The sequence below is a fragment of the Mirounga leonina genome, unplaced genomic scaffold (assembly GCF_011800145.1).
Source record: "Mirounga leonina isolate KUSES-001 unplaced genomic scaffold, KU_Mleo_1.0 Mir_127, whole genome shotgun sequence".
Classification (NCBI taxonomy): Eukaryota; Metazoa; Chordata; class Mammalia; order Carnivora; family Phocidae; genus Mirounga; species Mirounga leonina.
The window spans coordinates 56536353-56557750 of NW_023270316.1; the positions used below are offsets into that span (position 1 = coordinate 56536353).

At 39.5% G+C, this 21398-nt stretch overlaps 1 protein-coding gene across 2 annotated transcripts in view; it reads right to left on the reverse strand.

Moving 5' to 3' along the window:
* Positions 1 to 6900: 6900 nt before the first annotated feature.
* Positions 6901 to 21398, reverse strand: part of HTR2A (5-hydroxytryptamine receptor 2A) — a 55505-nt gene continuing 41007 nt past the window's right edge. For both annotated transcript variants that reach the window (XM_035003383.1, XM_035003382.1), the window contains one exon: positions 6901 to 7788. In XM_035003383.1, the coding sequence (XP_034859274.1) occupies positions 6989 to 7788 (800 nt within the window). In that variant the 3' untranslated portion in view covers positions 6901 to 6988. The remainder of the gene's footprint in view (positions 7789 to 21398) is intronic.

Genomic DNA, 21398 nt, shown 5'->3' on the forward strand with positions numbered 1-21398 from the left:
GCCATACAAACAATAGACCGATGGGCCCTTTTTAGATCATATAAAAGGAGAAAAGTAGAGTTTGGAAGATGTGAGGCTTGGATCCTGTTGCTGGCTTTGATGCTGCTTGGCCAGGTGACCTTGCATAATTTCTCTGATCTCCCTGGTTCTTTTTCACCATTTCTGCTAAATGAGAAGCTTGGATCAGATGATGTTGAATAAATTGAATAACATGGTACTTGCATGCTCTTAAATTTATTGAATGTGTTTCTTTTTGTTCCTTATATTTCAGTAGTCTAGAACTATTACTTAGGCTAAATAGGTAGAACTCATACAGAGAATTTGTCATTTACATATTAGGACGTTAGAGAGCTTTTCTAGGTCTTCTGCAGCTCGTGTGGGAACGATAATGGCTAACCAGAACCTTCTTAGCAAAGCTGGAAGGAATTATCAGCTTTCATTCTCCAGGAAATGTGTTTGCTGATCCTAGGGCTTTAGTAATCAGTTTAGACGTGATTGTACAATATGAATGTATGTTCATTTAAATATTGTTACTCACCATAATAACACCACTTTCTGTTGAGGATGCATATTGACTTTTTTAAAGATTTTATTTATTTATTAGAGAGAGAGAGGGAGTGAGAGAGAGAGAGAGCACAGGCAGGGGGAGCTGCAGAGGGAGAGGGAGAAGCAGACTCCCAGCCGAACAGGGAGCCCGAAGTGGGGCTCGATCCCAGGACCCTGGGATCATGACCTGAGCCGAAGGCAGACGCTTAACCGACTGAGCCACCCAGGCGCCCCGCATATTGATTTTTGAGACCATGGTTAATCACTGACTGGGTAAAACATTCATGCAAGCTCTCAACCAGGGGCTTTTGGCCTGCTTTTGATTTGAGTTCCAGCTGTAATGAAGAGTTCCAAGTCATCTGTTGCTGCTGCTAATGGAATTGACTCCTAACTGTCTGTGGTATCCTTGATACCATACCCTTAAATAGACTTTACCTCTTCCCTAATTCTGTCTGCTTCTTGGGATCATGCACCACATAAATGATCTGCACTCAAGTTCTTGTCTTGGCTCTGTACTTGGGGTCACCCCAACTAAGACAAGATCATCTGAATAATGGCATATTACTACCTTTCAATATCTGAAATAAATGTAGGATGTACATTTTGTGCTGTTCTCTAGAAGCCAGAATAAACACCTTTAAAGATGTTGTAATCTTAACTATAAATAAAAACTTAAATGACCTTTGCTCACTTCAACAAAAATCTAGCTTTAAATAAAGGAGATCCTTGCTGTACCATGATATCTCAATCTTTTTGAGCTTTTAAATTTTAACCCTTCAAGGAAATTGAACTTGAATAGTGAGAGCACTTGTTCTTTAGGGAACCTGGGGCTGTTAAAAAGAACAACCTGATATCTTGTACCAGCTAGAAAATGTGCAAAAATGAGGCTGATGGCGAGAAAAATGCAAAAGTAGGAATCATTTGTGTTGATATCTGATGCTTGGTCTCCTATATTAGAAACTCCTTGGATCCATAACAATTTGATTTTTCTTCTAAGATTTCCATATAAAAATTATAGCTGTCATTTATTTGCAATGCATCTGAAGAGTTTAAGAAAATGTGAGAATTGTTCCAAAATATTCTTTGTTCATGAAGCCGTGTCTTGGTTCATCAGACACTTGACTGGACTCCCTAGCATCGAGATAAGCATAGACCCAGAAGAGACATTTTGAAGAAAAAAGGCTTTGACTTGTCCAGGGTCAGACGGTAGTAGCAGACTGGACCTAGGTGTCCTGCCTCAGTCTTCTGTGGTAGTGAGGTCACACCAAATCCGAGGCTCCAGTTGGGTGAGAAAACTTGCCATAATGTGTTGACTCAGGTGGACATACTGTCGTTAAATATCAAACAGGAAGAAGACTGGGGTGTATAGCATTAAGGGAAAATAAGGAAACCATTTTTTTTTTTGCAAACCACCTGCAAAAATAATAAAAATTAACAAAGTTTTGTCGTATTGCATATTTACTGGGGCAGATGTCCATTGAGTATAAAACTTGAGATAAGCCTACTAATATTATATTTCTTGTCCCTAAATTTCTTTCTCACTGGTCTTCCTGGCATTAAAGTTTTTAACTTTTGGATTATGATCATGGTGGACAGCTAAAGGGACCTCAGTGATAGACAGTAGTTTGTCAACTTGGAATTATTAGTGCTCTAGCAGAGAGGAGAAACCTGACAGGATAGGTCACAGAATGGGTAAGTTTTGATGTAAGCAGGAAAAAATACCAGCGAAGGGAACTCTGCATCATGGTGTGGACAAAGCTGAAGTAAAATGTCTTTAAAAATGAGAATGTTCACAGAAAGGATAGTAGAAACTGTTGAATAATAATATTGACTGTCCCACAATTTTGTCTGGAATTTGCTCTGATGGCTAATAATGTATACTGGCTCTGGGTTTTTTCTTTCAACAACAACACAGTTATTACATTTACATAGTGCTTTACAGGTTATCAAGCACAGCCATAGTCATGACCCCATTTTTTTTCACCTTTTTAAATTTATTTTTTTATTATGTTCAGTTAGCCACTGTATAGTACATCATTAGTTTTTGATGTAGTGGTCAGTGATTCATTAGTTACGTATAACACCCAGTGCTCATCATAGCATGTGTCCTCCTAATGCCCATGACCTCATTTAGGTGACGCTGTCAGTTAGCCAGGACAGGTACTAGTGGTACCATTTTTAGAGACAGTGAAATTGAGGCCCGGGGTTATTAAGTGATTTGTTCAAGGTTATATAACCAGGGTGTAGGGAAGCTGAGATGGGAACTTGCATCTTTTGGTTCTGAATTCTGTGTTTTTTTTCCCCATGCCACATTGGGCAGGGACAAGAATTTATGCTTCAGAGTCAGATGACCCAGCCTTGAACTTGCCACTTTTTTTTTTTTCAGCTGTGTGACCTTGGACATATTACTAACTGTTCTGAATCTCAGTTTCTTTATGTATGAAAAATAAGACATAGCAATACCTACCTTATAGGATTGTTGTGAAGATTCCATTAGGTAAAGCAAGCAAAGCAGCCAGCTTAATTCCTGGCACATGGTAGGTACTCAATACACGGAGCTATAAACGCCTGGAAAAGATACCTACTGTCCCTATTTCATAAACTTTTCCTACATTTAGAGGTGAAATGAAGAGCCAGGGCAGGGAGCCTGGGTGGCTCAGTCGGTTAAACATCTGCCTTCAGCTCAGGTCACGATCCCAGAGTCCTGGGATCAAGTCCCGCATGGGGCTCCTTGCTCAGCAGGAAGCCTGCTTCTCCCTCTCCCTCCGGCTGCCACTCCCCCTGCTTGTGCTCTCTCTCTCTCCCCCCCCCCCCCCCCCCCATTTCAAAAAAAAAAAAAAAATCTTAAAAAAAAAAAAAAAAAAAGAAGAGCCAGGGCAACTTTCCAGTTTATTCAATGATACCATGTTTTCTGGGTTTACTTCAATTCCTGAAATGAGCTCCTGTGCATGTCTTGGGGGTACACCTGTATACACATACCCATCAGTACCCAGCATGCCCTGGGGCTACAGCAGTGGTTCTCTATGTTTCTAGGCTGTGCCGAACCAGATACAGTGACTGAACGTGGAGCATCTGTCTGCTGCAGATAACTGCAACCTGGATCCCAATCATAAATCTAACTCTACCACGTAGATCCTGGTTCAGTCACTGGACCTCAGAAGCACAGACTTTGTGCTCTCAAAATATCTGGATGATCCATAGAGTTCCTAGTTTGATGACTGGAAGGTTTGGGTAATTCCCTTTAGTAGACAAAACTATGGACTCACAAAATTACATTGATTTTTGAGTATACTTTATTTATAATTATTCATTCTTTCTTGAAATCTTTTAGAATCACCTTGATTAAAATCACTACACAAAATAACCTTCACTGTATTTATTATATATTGCACAGAATGATTTAACACTTTATAAATATGTTTCGTTGATGCACAAATGGGAGAAGCACCCTTTGCCAAAAGCACTACAGTAACTTAGTTCAATTTGGCTACGGTAGCACTTTAAAAAATGACCATGAGATGGCGCTGTGGCCAAGTAGATTAAATATGTCTAAACTGAGTGTTTCCCCTAACTATATGGCATTTAATTCCTTTCTTTAAATATAGAAGAATCTACTGTTCAACTTAAAATATTGATTAGAAGTGAGTCTTTTAATCACAGATCGATAAATCATTCAAGCACTGTGTCTCACTGGGGCGGGGTGGGGATGTTTTAAAAGCCTTAGTAGTCAGAAACTCCCCAGACTGAAAAAGGGTCCAAAGGTACCATTTTATTTAAGATCACTCAGCTATATAAAGGACCATTGTTTTCACCACCCTCGTAGAATTGTGTTAGTCTTCCCACAAAATTAGGCGAACTTCCAGTTTATTTAAAGAGCTGATACTTCTGTTACATTTTAATCTGCTTTGACAGCAATGGAAGGTCTTAGAAACTTTAGAACATGAATTCACATTTTAATTGACAGGATACAAACATGCAAACATGTGTATATACTGAGTGTTTTCATTAGTGACTCTTGCTTTTTCTCCATATAAATATATAAATATCGAATAAAGTGCATGAGAACATGTCTGTACATATACACAGATACATGTTTGTCTATGTACATTTGAGTAGATACTTACGGAAAGAAAAAACATACACATTTGTAATATATATGTAGTCAAAAGACATCTGTCAGGCAGTATTTATGTTCATCCTGATCAGGATTGAGTATATGGGGGTAGAATCTAATCTTTTCTCTAATATTTTATGAGATGTGCAGAGTTATAAGATATGGCAAAATACATTAGAGCAGAGATTTTTTAACATTTGTATTTTTATAAGTTAGTATGGTATTATTAAAGTGGTTCAGGTCAAACACAGTGTTGATATAAGTGGTTTACTGTAAATTCTAGCTTTGAAAAACATACCTTTCAGTGTATCTATAAGGATATAATTGGATAGCCTTAAAGCGTTTCCAAATTCCACAGTGGCATCTCCCACATCCTTTAGTTTTCAAATCTATAATATTTTCTCAAATGGCTTAGAGCAAAAAACTATTTTTCATTTAATAGAAATACTTCAGTATTGTAACCACATATCATCTAACATCTATTTTAGTAAGGATGTATAATTTAATCTAGAGTAATATCAAGGTGAATTAACTGCTGTTAATCTCTTTCTCTCTTTAGCAAACTTTTCTACAAAACACTCTATTACTGCTCTTTTTTATTAGGGAGTCCAGTGTCAGTGAATAACAAATAAATTAGATTTTTGGGGAAGTAAAACAAAATTTTCTTGAAACTTTAGTGATAAATTGTGATAGGTTGGGTCCATGTCGAGGTGTGAATTTCTAAACTACTTTCAAATTTTGACCTCCTGTAGTATTCCCCCCTTGCTCATTTGGTGGGTATTCCTTGGCAACCAATTGGGAAACTTATTGAGAAAACTACCCTCAGAGTCAAAACAAGCCTTTTTCGGGCGCCTGGGTGGCTCAGTTGTTAAGCGTCTGCCTTCAGCTCAGGTCATGATCCCAGGGTCCTGGGATCGAGTCCCACATCGGGCTCCCTGCTCAGCGGGAAGCCTGCTTCTCCCTCTCCCACTCCCCCTGCTTGTGTTCCTGCTCTTGCTGTCTCTCTCTCTGTCAAATAAATAAATAAAATCTTAACAAACAAACAAACAAAAAAACAAGCCTTTTTCTGACCCAGGTAAGAAGAAAACAGCTTGAACCAATTCTCAAAATGCCTGTTAATTGGTATTTTTGACGAGGACCATTCCAATTAGGTCATTTTCTTTAAAGGCAGGGATCTTGTTTTAATTATTTTTATATCTTTAGTACCTAGGACGTTTCCTCACAGATAGTATACACCCAGTAGATGATCATGAGACCAAAGCTGAACAGTTTTAGTAAAGAATATAGACTGATCTGAAAGCATCAGTTTACCTAATGGGTGCCAATAGGAAAGCCACCTGCATTTTTCAGAGACGTCCTAAGCTTCTGCTGTCAGTAGCCAAAAACCCGAGTTTATTCCTCAATCTTGACCCAGTTACATCAATACTGCTTACTGCTCAAAGGCGTGCATGCACGGTGCAGTCATCAAAGAGCGAGTTACCAAACACTGCTATGGTGCTGTTGAGGAGAAGCAATTTCTAGAAACGTATTTGGTAATGTTAAATTTATCCTTTTGATAGTTTACCTAGTAGAACAAACACTAAACAAGACCACATTGGAGATTCAGAATAAAGCACAAAGAGTAGAAGAGAAAGCAGCAGTAGTTCTTAAATAACAGTTTAAAACTTTTTCACTTCTGAGAAGAATTAGCTTGAAATGCAGCAAATGCCAGCAACTTTGTGAATATTTCCAAATGACGTCTATGAAAAAGCAGGAATGAAAAAGTCATCAAGTATTTCATTTAATTATCTTAGCAATACAGATTTCATAACACTGGCCTTAGTGTCTTTTTTTGTTGTTCAAAATATGTAGCATAGTAAGTTTTAAAGAAGATCTTTCTTTAAGAGGTCATTATATTATATTCAACCAATTTTCACTATTTATAGCTATTGTTATTTACAGCAACAGGTAACCAACTCATGCCATCAATTAACAGAGTAGCAACGTTTCCACTTGAAATAGAAGGTAATTTAGACTTATTTATGGCCTCATTATAATTATACGATAAAAGCTAATTATTTTAAAGACATATCATTTACAATGTTAAAAATATCATAAAGCTCACAGCTGAAATGCTGTCAGAACATTTTTGAAGTGCACATTTTGTATCATTTAACCCTGCTTTTTTTTTTTTTCATTGACGGAATAAAATGAGGCATATAAATATTATTGTTGGTTCTGCTAGACTGGCCTAATTTTTTTTCCAGTCTCCCTGTTTTCTTTTCTTTCCCCAGAATAGGTGAAAATTTGCTAAGTGTGCCCCCTGTGGTTGCTATGGCAACTAGTCTATCACACACAGCTAACCTTTTCATTCACTGTGTTAATATTGTCTGTGGGAGCATCTTCTGAATGTTGTTTTCCTAGAGCAACCATACTGTAGTCATTATCTGTGCTCTTGGCATCTTTCTTTGAATTCTTCTTTTGTCCCATTTGGAGTTGACTAGATTTGTAGGCCAAGGCTGGTATAGTGTTCACTAAAATTAACTGCAGTGGTTTTTTATTTTCCTTGTACTGACACTGAATATACCGGGAAAAGGCTGACCTGTAGGTCTTGTTGAACAGTGTGTATACCAGTGGGTTGACTGCTGAGGAGAGGTAACCGATCCAAACAAACACGTTGAGCAGGGCTCCGATGATATCCTCATTGCAGGACTCTTTGCAGATGACAGCCATTATGTTCGTGATGAAGAATGGGCACCACATCACCACGAACAGAAAGAAGACAATGCCCAGCACCTTGCAAGCTTTTTGCTCGTTGCTGATGGACTGCATAGTCCTCCTGCCATAGGACCCTGGCTCCCTGTGGATCGATCGTTGGAAGAGCTTTTCCGAAGACAGGGAACTCTGAGGGAGGAAGCTGAAAGACGATAGTTTGGCCCGTGTGCCAAGATCACTCACACACAAAGTAGCTTCTTTCTGGAGTGACTTGATAGTTAGAAAGTAGGTGATCACCATGATGGTTAAGGGAATGAAGAATGACACGAAAGAGCCTATCAGGACAAAGTTATCGTCCGCAAGTAAGCAACTCCCTTCCTTAAAGACCTTGGAATCATCCTGTAGGCCGAAGACTGGTATTGGCATAGATATACCTGGAGTTGGACAGAAAATGACACATGACTGTCAAGGAATTGTCTACATGAGGAGCATTGCTAAGTAATGGTGGCTGTGCAAAGAGTTCTATATCAACATTGTTTAAAAGCTCAATATATACTCACAGTGAGAATTTAAAATTCTCTTGGACTGACAGATATTATGTGGTTATTGTATAAATTTAATATATAGTTATATAGCTATACATAGTGACGTATTAGTTATATATAGTTGCAATATGCATATGAATATAATATATATTAGCTATATATAATACATCGTTTCTTATCCTTGTATGTTATATTGCCCTATAGAGATAGTCCTTTACTTATAAAGAATTACAGGGGGCACCTGGGTGGCTCAGTTGGTTAAGCGTCCAAATCTTGGTTTCAGCTCAGGTCATGATCTCAGGGTTGTGAGATTAAGCCCCCTGTCCGGCTCCACCCTCAATAGGGAGTTTGCTTCTTTCCCTCTCTCTCTCCCTCTCCCGTTGCCCCTCACCCCTGCTCATGCACCCTGTCTCTCTCTAAAGTAAATAAATAAATCTTTAAAAAAAAAGTATAATAAATCTAGTTTTAATTTTTCATGCTGTATTTTTTAAAGATTTTATTTATTTATTTGAAAGAGAGAGACAGATAGTGATAGAGATAGTGAGAGAGAGCACAAGCTTGGGGAGAGGCAGAGGGAGAGGGACCCGATGTAGGGATCGATCCCAGGACCTTGAGATGATGACCTGAGCCAAAGGCAGACGTTTAACGGACTGAGCCACCCAGGTGCCCCTTCATGCTGTATTTTTTTCTGATTACAACATTACACTTATTAATTGAAGAAAATACAGAGTCACACAAAAATAGAAATGACCAATGATGCTACCATCCAGAGATCATCACCATTAACAATGTGATGCTATTTATTTTAGATAAACACACATACACAGCATTCATATACATTTTATAATTGAATTTCATATACAGTTTATAACTATTTGTCTCCTAACATTTTATCATGAGTATAGTTTATAAAAATACCTTCATAAAATTGTAAACATATTTTCTTTTCAGAAAATTTGAAAAATAGAAAAAAGTAACAATGAATAAAGAATACTAATATATATTCTTGCCAGCCAGGGGAAATTCTAATTTACCTTTTATGTAGTTTCTTCTTCCATTTACATGCATATGTAAATATATATGTATATGCAGTATTCTTTGTGCAGATTTAGATCTTCCTATTCCATTTAACATTCAATCATGAAAGTTGCATAGATTTAATTTAATTTTGTTTTAAATTGTAATTTAAATTCTAGTTAGCTAACATACAGTGTAATATTGGTTTCAGGAGTAGAATTCATTGATTCATCACTTACATACAACACCCAGTGCTCATCATAACAAGTGCCCTCCTTAATGGCCATTACCTATCTAGTCCATCCACCTTCTTCCATCAACCCTCTATAGTTAAGAGAAAATTGCACATATTTTAAGGTATTTTTAGAAAATATGATTTTCTAGTGTGAATTTAAAGTAACTCACCAATTATATATTTTTTATTTTTTAACTTTAATTTTGATTCTTTTTTATATATATTTATTTTTTTAAGATTTTATTTATTTATTTGACACGGGTGGGAGAGCAAGCACAAGCAGGGGAAGCAGCAGACAGAGGGAGAAGCAGGCTCCCCGCTGAGCAGGGAACCCGATGACAGAGGATGCTGGATCCCAGGACCCTGGGATCATGATCTGAGCCAAAGGCAGCCGCTTAATCGACTGAGCCACCCAGGTGCCCTTTGATTCTTTTTTAAAAGAAGCTTTTTGGTATCAAAAAGTTCTAACATATGCAGGAAAAAACCACTGAAAAACCAAAACAAACCTAGCACAATGAACCCATTACCCAGCTTCAACAATAATGAACTCAAGGATAATCTTGTTTCACCCATATCCCCACCTGCTACAATCTCTCCCATGTTATTTTGAAACAAATCCCAGACATCATATTATCCAATCTGTACATAGTTTCTTATGTAGATATAAAAGCTACACATTCTTTAAAAACCTAATATTAATTATCACAATATCATTCCTACTCCTAAATAGAAATTTAATATTTCTTTAATATTATATAGAATCAGTGTTCCGATTTCCAATTGTTCCATAAAAATCATTATATATTTTTAGTAGTAGGATAGTCATAAGGGTGGAATACAAATAATAAGCAGATACAAACTTTTCTTTTAGTGACAAATACAAGAGTTAGGTACAAGAGGAGAAAAGACATGAAAACGTGAGCCCATGGTTGTTCCATCACTGAAATTTGGACAACCCATACAGCTTCCGTAGGGACATGGGTTAGGTGGAGGAGGGAACGAAGTGAGTAAAAGGAACACTTGGCCTCTAATCGTGCTAACTTATCCCCCCTGATGTAGGTAGGACCTTATTTAAGGGAGATGAAACTGGCCACTTGCTACCATGGTGCAGTTTTGGGGGGAGTGGGAGTGTCTTCCTCTCCTGGCAATCATGTGATGCCCTAAAGGAAAAATCAGGGAGATGAGGAAGGAGAGGAAACACGAATCAAATAACTACTTTGTATAACTTAGTTTAAGATTGCTTCTTTTGTGAAAGGGTAGATACCACAAGGGCACCCTGGGAGAAAGACAGAGTGAAGTTTCTTTCTAATCCCTCCCTCAGAACTATGTAACACGGAGTGTCCTGCACACTGCTTCTGACCACCCTTCAGAGGTCAAGCTAGCCAAGAACACAGGTTCAGTCCAGAGTTGGGAGCTACTGCTTGCTTGAGTCTTGTTAAACGTCTGGAAGAACTTCCTTTGAGGCTCTGTAATCTAATTTGTGCAATACTCAGGACAGAGTTCAGCTCCATCCCACCATGGACCTGACTGTCCTACACTCATATCACCTCACACTGACCATCCTTGCAAGGAGGGGAACATGAGCTTGAGTTAATGTAATGTTTAACTCAAATCTTTCTCAGTGACATTTGCCATTATCCTCACAGACTTAATTGACAGTATTTGTCACTTGTCCATGCTAGGCCTTCCCAGTATTCTTGGAAGGTGGAGATAAATGACACCAGAGCCTGTCTTAAGAACACTTCGTGTGGTTAATGACTCTTCATTTCCTTTATTCCTCTCTGCCTCTGGCCTGTTGCTGGTAACATTCTGTGGGCCAGGAACGGATGGGAGAACTATGGCTCCGGAAGGAACATCCTCTGAGACTCTGGATACACACCAAGTTTTGTTTCGCCTTCAGAAAAGTCTTGATCAAAAAAGTTAAGAAATGGTTTCTAAGATGAATGTTTTGTTCTCCAAGTGTTTGAACATGTATCTGTGAAAGGTATTTCCCGTACTCATCTAGAAGGTCTTTGTTTGACAGTGTAGTTGCTCACTGATTAGAATGGAAGCTTTGGAGTGAGACAGACCTGGATTTGAGTCTTGGTCCTGGCTCTGTGCTCCTGGGATGGTTACTTCATCCCCACAGTTTCCCATCTCTTCTATGATGTGGGCACCAGCATGCCTCCATGGATGTGGGGAGGATAAAATTAATCAAATATGCAAAGCACTTTAGTCCAGAGGGGCTGTTCTGCCAATGGTAGATAAACATGGGAGTAGCCTTCTCCACAGAATTATTCAATTTGAGTACATTAACTTGATTTCATTCTATTTTGTCTTAAACCAAAGAAGTTAAAAAGTTTTGGCTATTGGCTACATTTTAATAATGATGTAATTATTAGCTTCTGCCAGGGTGACAAAGGGCCTCAATCAATTTTAATTCTGTACAGCTAGAACTGTTGATCACTTTTCTAATGTGATGAATTACAGCCATTACTATTAGTCATGATAACACATAAACAAAATAACTGTGTGAAAAAAGGTGTATTATTTTGTTATTAAACTCTTGGGGGTGCATTTTCTTAATGCGAAAGAAGTCGCTACCTTGAGAGTCTTTTGCCCTATTTGTTTGCAACTCAGTGATTTATGTAAGTGGCAATTCTCAACCAGAATAAGGTATTATTTAAAACACCAAATTCTTCAATCATTTGGAAATCAGATGAGTGTCCTTGTTTGGGAGAACACACATGCACACACACACACACACACCTGTCCAGAATGGCTCAACTCCTGTGGCCAGGGATAGAAAGCGATGATGGGGCCATCTTACTGAAGTAGAGATTCCCTCTTTTAGCTGCCAGGGATAAAGAGCCACTTTATTTATTTATTTATTTTTAAGATTTTATTTATTTATTTGTCAGAGAGAGAGAGAGAGTGAGAGCACAAGCAGGGGGAGTGGCAGGCAGAGGGAGAAGCAGGCTCCCCACTGAGCAAGGAGCCCGATGCAGGACTCGATCCCAGGACCCCGGGATCATGACCTGAGCTGAAGGCAGACGCTTAACTGACTGAACCACCCGGGCGCCCCTAAAGAGCCACTTTAAAATGGATATGGCAAGAAGGCACAGACAGGCTGTCTGGAAGTGGGTCCTTGATTTGGAGGAGAAGAATCAAACTGATTTGTTCTTTAAATGGTCCATTCCTTCTTAGGTTTAACAAAAATGTCCTGACTACTGGTGTATACCATTCTTTCTCAGTGCCTCATTCTTAGTAGGGGGTCAGCAAGGGTTTATGGAAAGAATAACTAGACAGAGCAATACTCTGTAAAAAAGGGGAAAGAATTTTATGTCAGAGAACTAGAACATTTAGGGAAGCTTTGTGGGTACAAGAAGCAGTTCAAAAACACTCTCCTACCAAGAGAGATGAAGACGCTGGCTCATATCCAAGGTTGCGGTCACAGCCATCTGCAGTGCATTAATTTTCTGGCTGCTTTGTTTGATAATAGCTGCTTTTGGAGACCTGACATCTCCTCTCACTTGAAATTTCTGCATATAAAGCATTTTCCTTTATGAACAGACAGTGGCTTAAACTACGTGACTCTGCATTTTGTTTAATATATTTTTCTGAGGAGTGGTGAGTAGCAGTGAAGATTCACTCTCAGTATTGGACCCTCCATGCACATTTTCCTTACAACTCAGACAATGAAATGAATGGGAAACATTGACACCCAGGCACACAAAGGCTGGGGCTGGTGTCTTCCTTTCAGGGTAGCTCTGCTTACTGTGTACACGTCTATACCTCTGCTTAAGCTCTGACCCCGGTCTGGTGACTGGCCTTCCCTCAGAAGCACTGGCTGTGAAAGATACGCTTTATTCTCAATCCTAGATTTTCACACTTTAGTATCAAGGGTTGGTATGTGCTTCTGAGGTGTCTCCTTGGGGAATAAGAAGGTCGCCTTACTAGGTGGTGGTCCTCTGATAGGGAACATGACAGTGGGAGTCCCCAGGGCCTCGGGTCTTGTGGGAGGTAGAGGGGAAAGAAACAAATACTCTAGGGCTCTTGTGAAAAAGACTGAATTTTGGTTCATAGGTTTCATTTCCTCTGGAACTACTATCTTTCCTTTGTATTTTAACTTATGCTGAATTTTTTCATGTTAGAATGGATTTACTAGCAGTTTGACAGAAAGCACCATGAGTGAATGCTGCAGGATCATCATCATACTGCGAGGAGAGAGAGATTGAGTATATAGGGAATTGGGGCTGGGACTCATCCTTCTAATACAAAGTGTAAAGCTCAAGAGTTACCAAATTCCTTATAATCTGTGGTCTTCTGACAGGCAGATGTCCATAAAAGTGAGAGCTAGATAAACATGTCAGTTACTCAAGAAATTGTATGTTTCTTCTTAAATCAGTTCTTTTTTTCCCTTGGATTAATTCTTGATATCTCTAATAATAAATCATAACTTCTCGAAGTACTTTCACATATATTCATTGACTCTCGACCTTTTTTACACGATTGTAAAAACATTACCCACACTGTCCTATGGGTAGATAAAAATTTCACTTGGTGGAAAAGCTGGGGAGTGGGGGAGCAAGCTTAGGTAATTTATTTAGATTCACAAGCCATTTAGGCACAAAGTCAAGACTCCTACTTAGGTCTCTCATTTCTTATGGATGATTTTTTTTTTACCTGCTTATTTATAAAAGTAGTTATAAAAGTTTATGACTATACCAGAGGTCCTTAACATTGGTTTTAGGAAGTCTGTGATGTTCCTAAAATCTGCAAAATTTTCATATATGTACATTTTTTTTGAGACAGAGCTTTCATCAGATTAGCAAAAATGTTCCAGCCCCCAAGGTAGTTAATAAACACTAAGTTATATCAATGCCCTACGTACAGAACACACACACACACACACACACACACACTCTCTCTCTCTCTCTCTCTCTGATGATTCTCTGCATCTAGATACTTCCTTTCTTTTTTCATTCTTTAATCTCAAAGTCAAAATTTCCTCTGTTGAGACATTATTCTTTGAGGCCAGACAGGTATTCCAAAACTAAAATCCTTATAATCAACCCCTAGTTTCTTTTTTATGTGGCAGTTATTCTTAACTTCAGCTGCATATTAGAATCACCTAGAGCGCTTTTAAGAATTACATTGCATGGGCTCCATTCCCAGAGGTTCTGATATTAGTACTTTTTAAAAATGCTAATGCTCAGGCCCCACACGAACATTGTTATTCAAACAAAAGAATACCTGGGTAACACCGATACACAACTAGTGCTGAGAACCTGGGATGTATAGGGTTAAAAGCATAGTAAAAATGTCTTTATTTTGAGGGGTACCTGGGTGGCTCAGTCAGTTAAGCATCCAACTCTTGATTTTGACTCAGGTCATGATCTCAGGGTCGTGAGATCTAGCCCTGCATCTGGCTCCGCACTGGGTATGGAGCCTCCTTAAGAGTCTCTCTCCCTCCCCTCTGCCCTCCTCCCTCTCCTCCCTCTCTAAAAAATAAATAAATAATGTCTTTATTTTAAAATGAAACTAAATAGAGTAGTTTTATAGCTGCTCCCTTTGCCTTTGTTAAACAAATCTCTTACTTTCCAACAGGCTGAGGCTGACTTCCCACAGCAAAGTCAAGTGGAGAAATGATGGAGAGGGAAAGAAACCTCCCCTCTACCCCTCCCTCAACTTGGGCATGAGTTATCTGAAAAAAAAAAATGTGTTGAGTGAGGTTATTGTATAAAGCCACGTATCCTTGTTTCAATATTTTGACTGTTGTGGCTAAATCTCCAAAAAGTTTGCTTAAAGCTTGTGTTCTGTCCCAGGCAATATATGATACTCAGAAGAAATGCTCAGACCCCCCTGAAGTATGACCAGCTGTGAACTGCTGAAGTTGGTGGCCCAACTAACTGCCCTGCCAGAGATTCCTGGAAAGGTGGTATCTTGCTCTTCAGACCCTCATTCCTTTTCCTTTTGGTTTCGTAGCCCAGAAGTTGTGCTTTCATATCACGATCTTGCATTCTTGAAAGGCAAAGGGGCTGAGTTCTGACTTGCAGGATATGGATTGTCACCTGTCACTGTGACACCTGGTAGCCCATCCATGTCTTTCATCCTAGGCAGGTTGACTTCCATGGACCATCTTTTTTCCCTGTCAATATGTTATGAAGCCCAAATAGAATCTGAATGATAGGATGGCATATGGATAAAGTATCAGCCTCATTTTGCTATTGGAATCACAAGTCATGGAGAAACTTTTCAAATTCTTCCATTCACCTTGTCATCCACTGACTCTTTTTAAATAAGTGGGTAGTACACTATTCGCCAACAATGGAAAAGTTTCTTGTAGCAACATACTCACTAATAGAGGTTTATTATAAAAAAAAAATTCCAGGGTGCCGGGTGGCTCAGTTGGTTAAGCATCGGCTCAGGTCATGATCTCAGGGTCATGAGATTGAGCCTCGATTGAGGCTCCCAGCTCAGCAGGGAGTCTACTTGAGATACTTTCTCTCCCTCACTCTCTGCCCCTCCCCCCTCAAATAAATAAATCTTAAAAAAAAAAGAAAAATTCGTCTCTGCCCCATATTACTGAACCTCAACTTTAAAGGACCACATCCTTTCTTCCATTTGTTTTAAAAGGGACAGATTTTATAGTGTTTCTTTCTGAAAGCTTGGAGAATGAATCTCACATGTGACATCTCATTTCAGAGACTCTGGCCTAGAGTGTGTGTGCAGAATCAGTTATGGTATCTGGAAAGTTAGCTTGCAGCAGGTCCCCACATAATCCAGGCCTACAGGTTGTCAATTCTCCTTCCCCTAGACTCTCTTACACACACCTTCCCAAAGCACCACATTTATCATATTACATAATGAAGATCTACAGTGTCCCTAATGCTCAAGCCATTACCAACTACTGAGTCCATCCTCCAAGGTCTTTGTGATCTGGTCTTAATATGACCATTCGATGTTCTCAGTTTTTGATATAGTCATGTGATGTGGTGTTTTCTCTCTTCTTTAGGCTATCTCTTGAATGATTTAGAATGGAGTTACACACAGCTTGATTTTTCAGTTAATCTCATAGCATGATCTGAGGAGCTCTCAAGATCTGCCTGTTCCCGCATGTCTCTTTCGCCGGTAGCTTGCTTGGTACACTGTCATGTCCCATTGTTAGAATGAGAGAGGTCCCATTTTTTTGTACCTGTAAAACTTCCAAGGGTTAACTATTAACCCAAGCTCAAGTTGTAGTGGTACAGAGGTGCACAGCAGGGGAGACTCGGGGGGCATCTAGCTTGGAAAGGAAGGCAGTCATAGGAGAGAAGACACAGAGCATAAAGAGATGCAGGTTGGAGAGGGCCGTGGTGTCTGTGGCATGTTGGGTTTCCCATGGGGGAAGGTGCACAGGAAATAGTGCCTGGAAGGTATGGGCTCATTTCTCCATTTTGCCCTGGACCGGTTCTGATTCTATCCTCTTCCCTGAAAAGCTCTACCAACCAGTGGGGACACCAGAATTTCTCTGTAGCAGGTTTCTAGGCGTGGCAGCTGGCTGGGCATGGGGGACTGAGGCAACCTTATTTTGTGGCTACGTTTGCATAGGAAGCACACTGTTTTTGCTTTGACTATATGATTATTTGGGTTTGGGGGCTACAGATAGAGGTTATATTCCCAAACCATATCCTACCTTGAAGACATAGCTCATGACATCTTTCTTTCAAGACATCCTCTGTTGGAAGCTTTCCTAAAGTTCTCTCTGTGATAAGAGACTTTTTACTCTATATTCCTTCATTGCCTCCATAAATAATTTATACTGTGTTAATTCACACTTTTTTTTTTAAGATTTTATTTATTTATTTGAGAGAGAGAGAATGAGAGAGAGAGAACACATGAAAGGGGATAGGGTCAGAGGACGAAGCAGACTCCCCGCCGAGCAGGGAGCCCGATGCGGGACTCGATCCCGGGACTCCAGGATCATGACCTGAGCCGAAGGCAGTTGCTTAACCAACTGAGTCACCCAGGTGCCCCACACTTCTAATACCATAGAATTTTTCTCTAGGAGTGTCCTTTCACCCATGAGATGATAATCTCATTAATGGCAGGGATATCTTTTACTTATTGCAAGCCACTCCAGCATCTGATGCAGTTCTGCTCATCCTAGGGGCTTAGTAAATTCTTGAGGGATTGATGAGTAAGTGAATGAGAAGGGGGGGGAACAAAGATAAGGAGTTATAATAAATGTGAATTATAATCAATTTTATAGACCCAGCTTGAATTTACTGAATTATTTTATAATGTTTCCCTTCATTTTTGCCGGGAAAACACAGTAAATGTGGCTGCTAATTAGCCGCATAGGGCAGACAGAAGGAAAATGGATATTACTGTGATGCTAATTTGTGTGCTGTGAGAACTACATATAAGATCAACCAGCACAGGAGCTGACTACCTTAACAGCTAAAAGCACAAGGGACAAGATGCTGTAAAACAAAGTGCCTGCATGGGAATCAAGAGACCTGGGTTTATTCTTGTATGTTTTGACTCATCACCTGGATTTAGAGCTGTTATTTTTCTCAAAGCTCTTTTTTTCAGATAAATTAAATAAGTATGTTTGGAGAAATGAGAGCATGATACAGTAAGAATAGCACAGACTGGGTATCCCAAGACGCAGGGGTGCATCCTGACTCTGCCAGGCACTGGCTGGGAGACCTCAGGTTGCTTAACTTTAAAGCCTCCCTCTGTAAGGTAGAGATAACAAACTGAGGGCTTCCCTAATTTACACATAGGGCTTTGGTGAAAAAATAGTGAGGTATTGTGTCTGAATTCTTTTGTAAACTTTTAAGGTGAAAGTGATTATCATTTCCTTAGCACTATGCTAGACTCTTGGGCGCCACAAAAGGCCTTTGAGAACCTTCATGAAGCCTAAGATCTTGTAGGGAAAACAAAATATACGCACCTAATCTACAAAGACCGTGGTGCAGAATAGAATGAGACCGAGAGGCAAAATAGATGATGATGTGGATACAGACTAATGTATGAGGTTAGAATGTGATGCTCATGGTAGGTTACTGTCTCCAGGAAAGAGTTGTGGAGGAGACAGGGTTGCTGATTTGGGTCTTGTGGGTAAACAGAATCTGGATGGCGGCATGCTGTGGATGGGGGAGACAGGTATATGACCGCTGGGCCTCCAGGCTGCACTGCACTTGGCCTTGCTGGGGCTGAGTTCTGCCATGTTTGGCATGCACCTGTGAACTCAGGGGCAAGCACACATTATTTATCAGGGGCATCAATAGGTCCTCTCTGTGTGATAGCAATCAGCTTCAGTCATTCATCCATTAATTAAATATTAATCAAACATACAGTGAACTAGGTACTTTAGGAATTTGAGAGGAAGAAGGTACTTGAGTCTATAATCACTGCTTTACAAACCAAGACTTTTTGCTCTCATTCATGAACTCATCAATCCAAAACAATACTGGGGAGAAAAATGGCACAGAGATGTAAGCAGAAAAACTAGGTTTAGCACCAGCGTCAGTTGGTTAAAAATAACACAAACTAAGTAAATCTGTGGCTAGCCTAAGGCAGCTTAATTCAGGATAGCAGTTCTCAAATATTTTGGTCTCAAGTCCCCTCACACATTTAAAAATGATTGAGGACTCCAGGGGCGCCCTGGTGGCTCAGTCGGTTGAGCATCTGACTCTTTTTTTTTTTTTAAATTTTTATTTATTTATTTGAGAGAGAGAGAGAGACATAGAGTGTGAGCACAAGAGGTGGGGAAGGGCAGAAGGAGAGGCATGCTCCCCGCTGAGCAGGGAGACAGATGTAGGGCTTGATCCTAGCACCCTGAGATCATGTCCTGAGCTGAAGGCAGACGCTTAACCAACTGAGCCACCCATGCACCCCAGCATCTGACCCTTGATTTTGGCTGAGATCATGATCTTGAGTCCTGGGATGGAGCTCCCATGTGGGCTCTGCACTCAGCAGAGTCTGCTTGTCCTCTCCCTCCCCCTCTGCCCACCCCCACTTAAGCTGTCTCTCTCTCAAATAAATAAATAAATTTAAAAAAATGATTGAGGACTCCAAAGAATCTTTGTTTCTGTGGGTTATACCTATAAATATTGTTGTGTTATAACTGAAAACTTAAAATAATTGATCAATTCATCAAAAATAGCTAATAAACCCATTCCATATTAACATAAATAACATTTTTATGAAAAATAATTATATTTTCCAGAACAAATCAAATAGTGTGAGGAAGGGCGTTGTTTTAGTTTTGAAAGTCTCTTTTAATGTCTGGCTTCTTAATAGACAGCTGGATTCTCATAGATGCTTCTGTTTTACTCTGCCGTATCATACACTACATATCCTCCATTAAACTCCACCGTATCTTAGAAAAGTATGAAAGGGAAAAGGGAAGATAATAGCTTATTTCTTTCCAGCTTTATTAAGATACAATTGACACGTAACATTGTGTAAGCTTAAGATGATATGATACACCTATACATTGGTGTATTGTGACATGTTTGTCACAATAAGGTTAGTTAACACATCCTTCACCTCACACAGTTACCATTTTGTTGTTATTGTTATGGTGAAAACATTGGAGCTCTACTCTCATAGCAACTTTCAAATATAGAATACGGTATTATTAACTATTGTCACTATGCTATACCTTAGATCCCCAGAACTTATTTGTCTTACAACTGAAAGTTTGTACCCTGTGTCCATTTCCCCATTTCCCCCACCGTTCAGTCCCAGGTAACCATCATTCTACTCTGTTTCTATGAGTTTGATATTTTTAGATTCCATATGTAATTGAGGTCATACAGTATTTGTCTTTCTTTGACTTATTTCACTTAGTATAATGGCCTCAAAGTCATCCATGTTGTCACAAATAACAGGATTCCTTCTTTTTCATGGCTGAATGATATTACGTTGCATATATATATACGTATATATTATCTCCAGAACTCCCAGGAACACACTTTGAAAGCCACTGATATAGGAGAAAAAACCATCAGCTTGACATCAGAAAACCCAAGTTTGGATTCCCCAGGACCTTTAGGCAAGCCACTTAATCCCTGTGAGAATTTTCACCTTTTAAATGAGGATTATTTGATTATTATAGTATTCCCTTTAAAAGATTATCATGAGGGACAATGGGAATTTTTATTCCTTTGGTAGTAAAATACAGTATTGTCTGGCAGATGGAAATCTTAGACAGGAATGTTCTACAGCCTTCCTTAATGCACTGAGTTCTTCATCCTGTCTAAAAATCTAAAAATCCATGCTATAGCTCAAACCTCCAATGTCCCTTGTTTGGTTGTAACAGAAATCCAAACCAGCTTGATGTCGCCCTTACAGTTTAAGCTTAAAAATCTGTGCCTTACTTGCTCGGGTAGAGGTCTGTTAATATGGAACCCATTCATCACTTAACATAGAGGCCTTGCAGAGCAAGACCATCTCCCAGATGGTTGATAATGGACTCCTCAGCGCTGAACTTTCCATAACTGACTAGCAAATGGTGAAAATTTAATGACCTCTTCTGTGGATGGTAACAATTAAGTCAACTGCCAGGAGTACTGAGTAATACGTGTAATGTGATATTGCTTTAGAAAGTACATGTAGGATTCACAGAGCAAGAATAAAGAGAGATTTCTACTCTGTACTTCCTCTGTGGGGACAAGGATGGCCTTATAAAATCTGGGGCTTCTTTCATAGGTAATAGGTTTCATAGAAATTAGTGTGAATGACTTTCTCCCAAGGTACCCCCAATAAAAGGTTCTCCAAGACCCGTCTGCCAGCGCTTGTTTTATCAGTGAGGGTACTTTGGTTTTAAGCTATAGAAGCTGATTTGGGCTGATTTAACAGAAAATGAGTTTAATAAAATGATACTGATTAGTTCAAAGAATTCTTGACAGGGCTGGGCTCCAGGCTAAGATTCCGGGAGTAAAATTGCATTACAGACCTGGTTTGATGAGGAAATTTCCACTGTTTTGCTTGTCCACTGAGCACGAGGGGAAACAACAACAGAAGCTCCTGCCTCACCAATGCCACTTCTGTAACAGGGATTCAATTATGCACCTGCTGGAAGCCTCACACTTCAGCTGCCTCCATGCTGGCAAAAATGGAGGCAGCTTGCTCATCCTATTTGTTCACTTTGCTCTTTTCCACATAACAGTTTTGCCAGGGTACTGCTATTTGGGTGAACCTAGGCCAAAAGCCAATGTCCTAGCTATAAGGGAGGCTTAGAATTTGAGTTCTGCCTCTTGGGAATTTC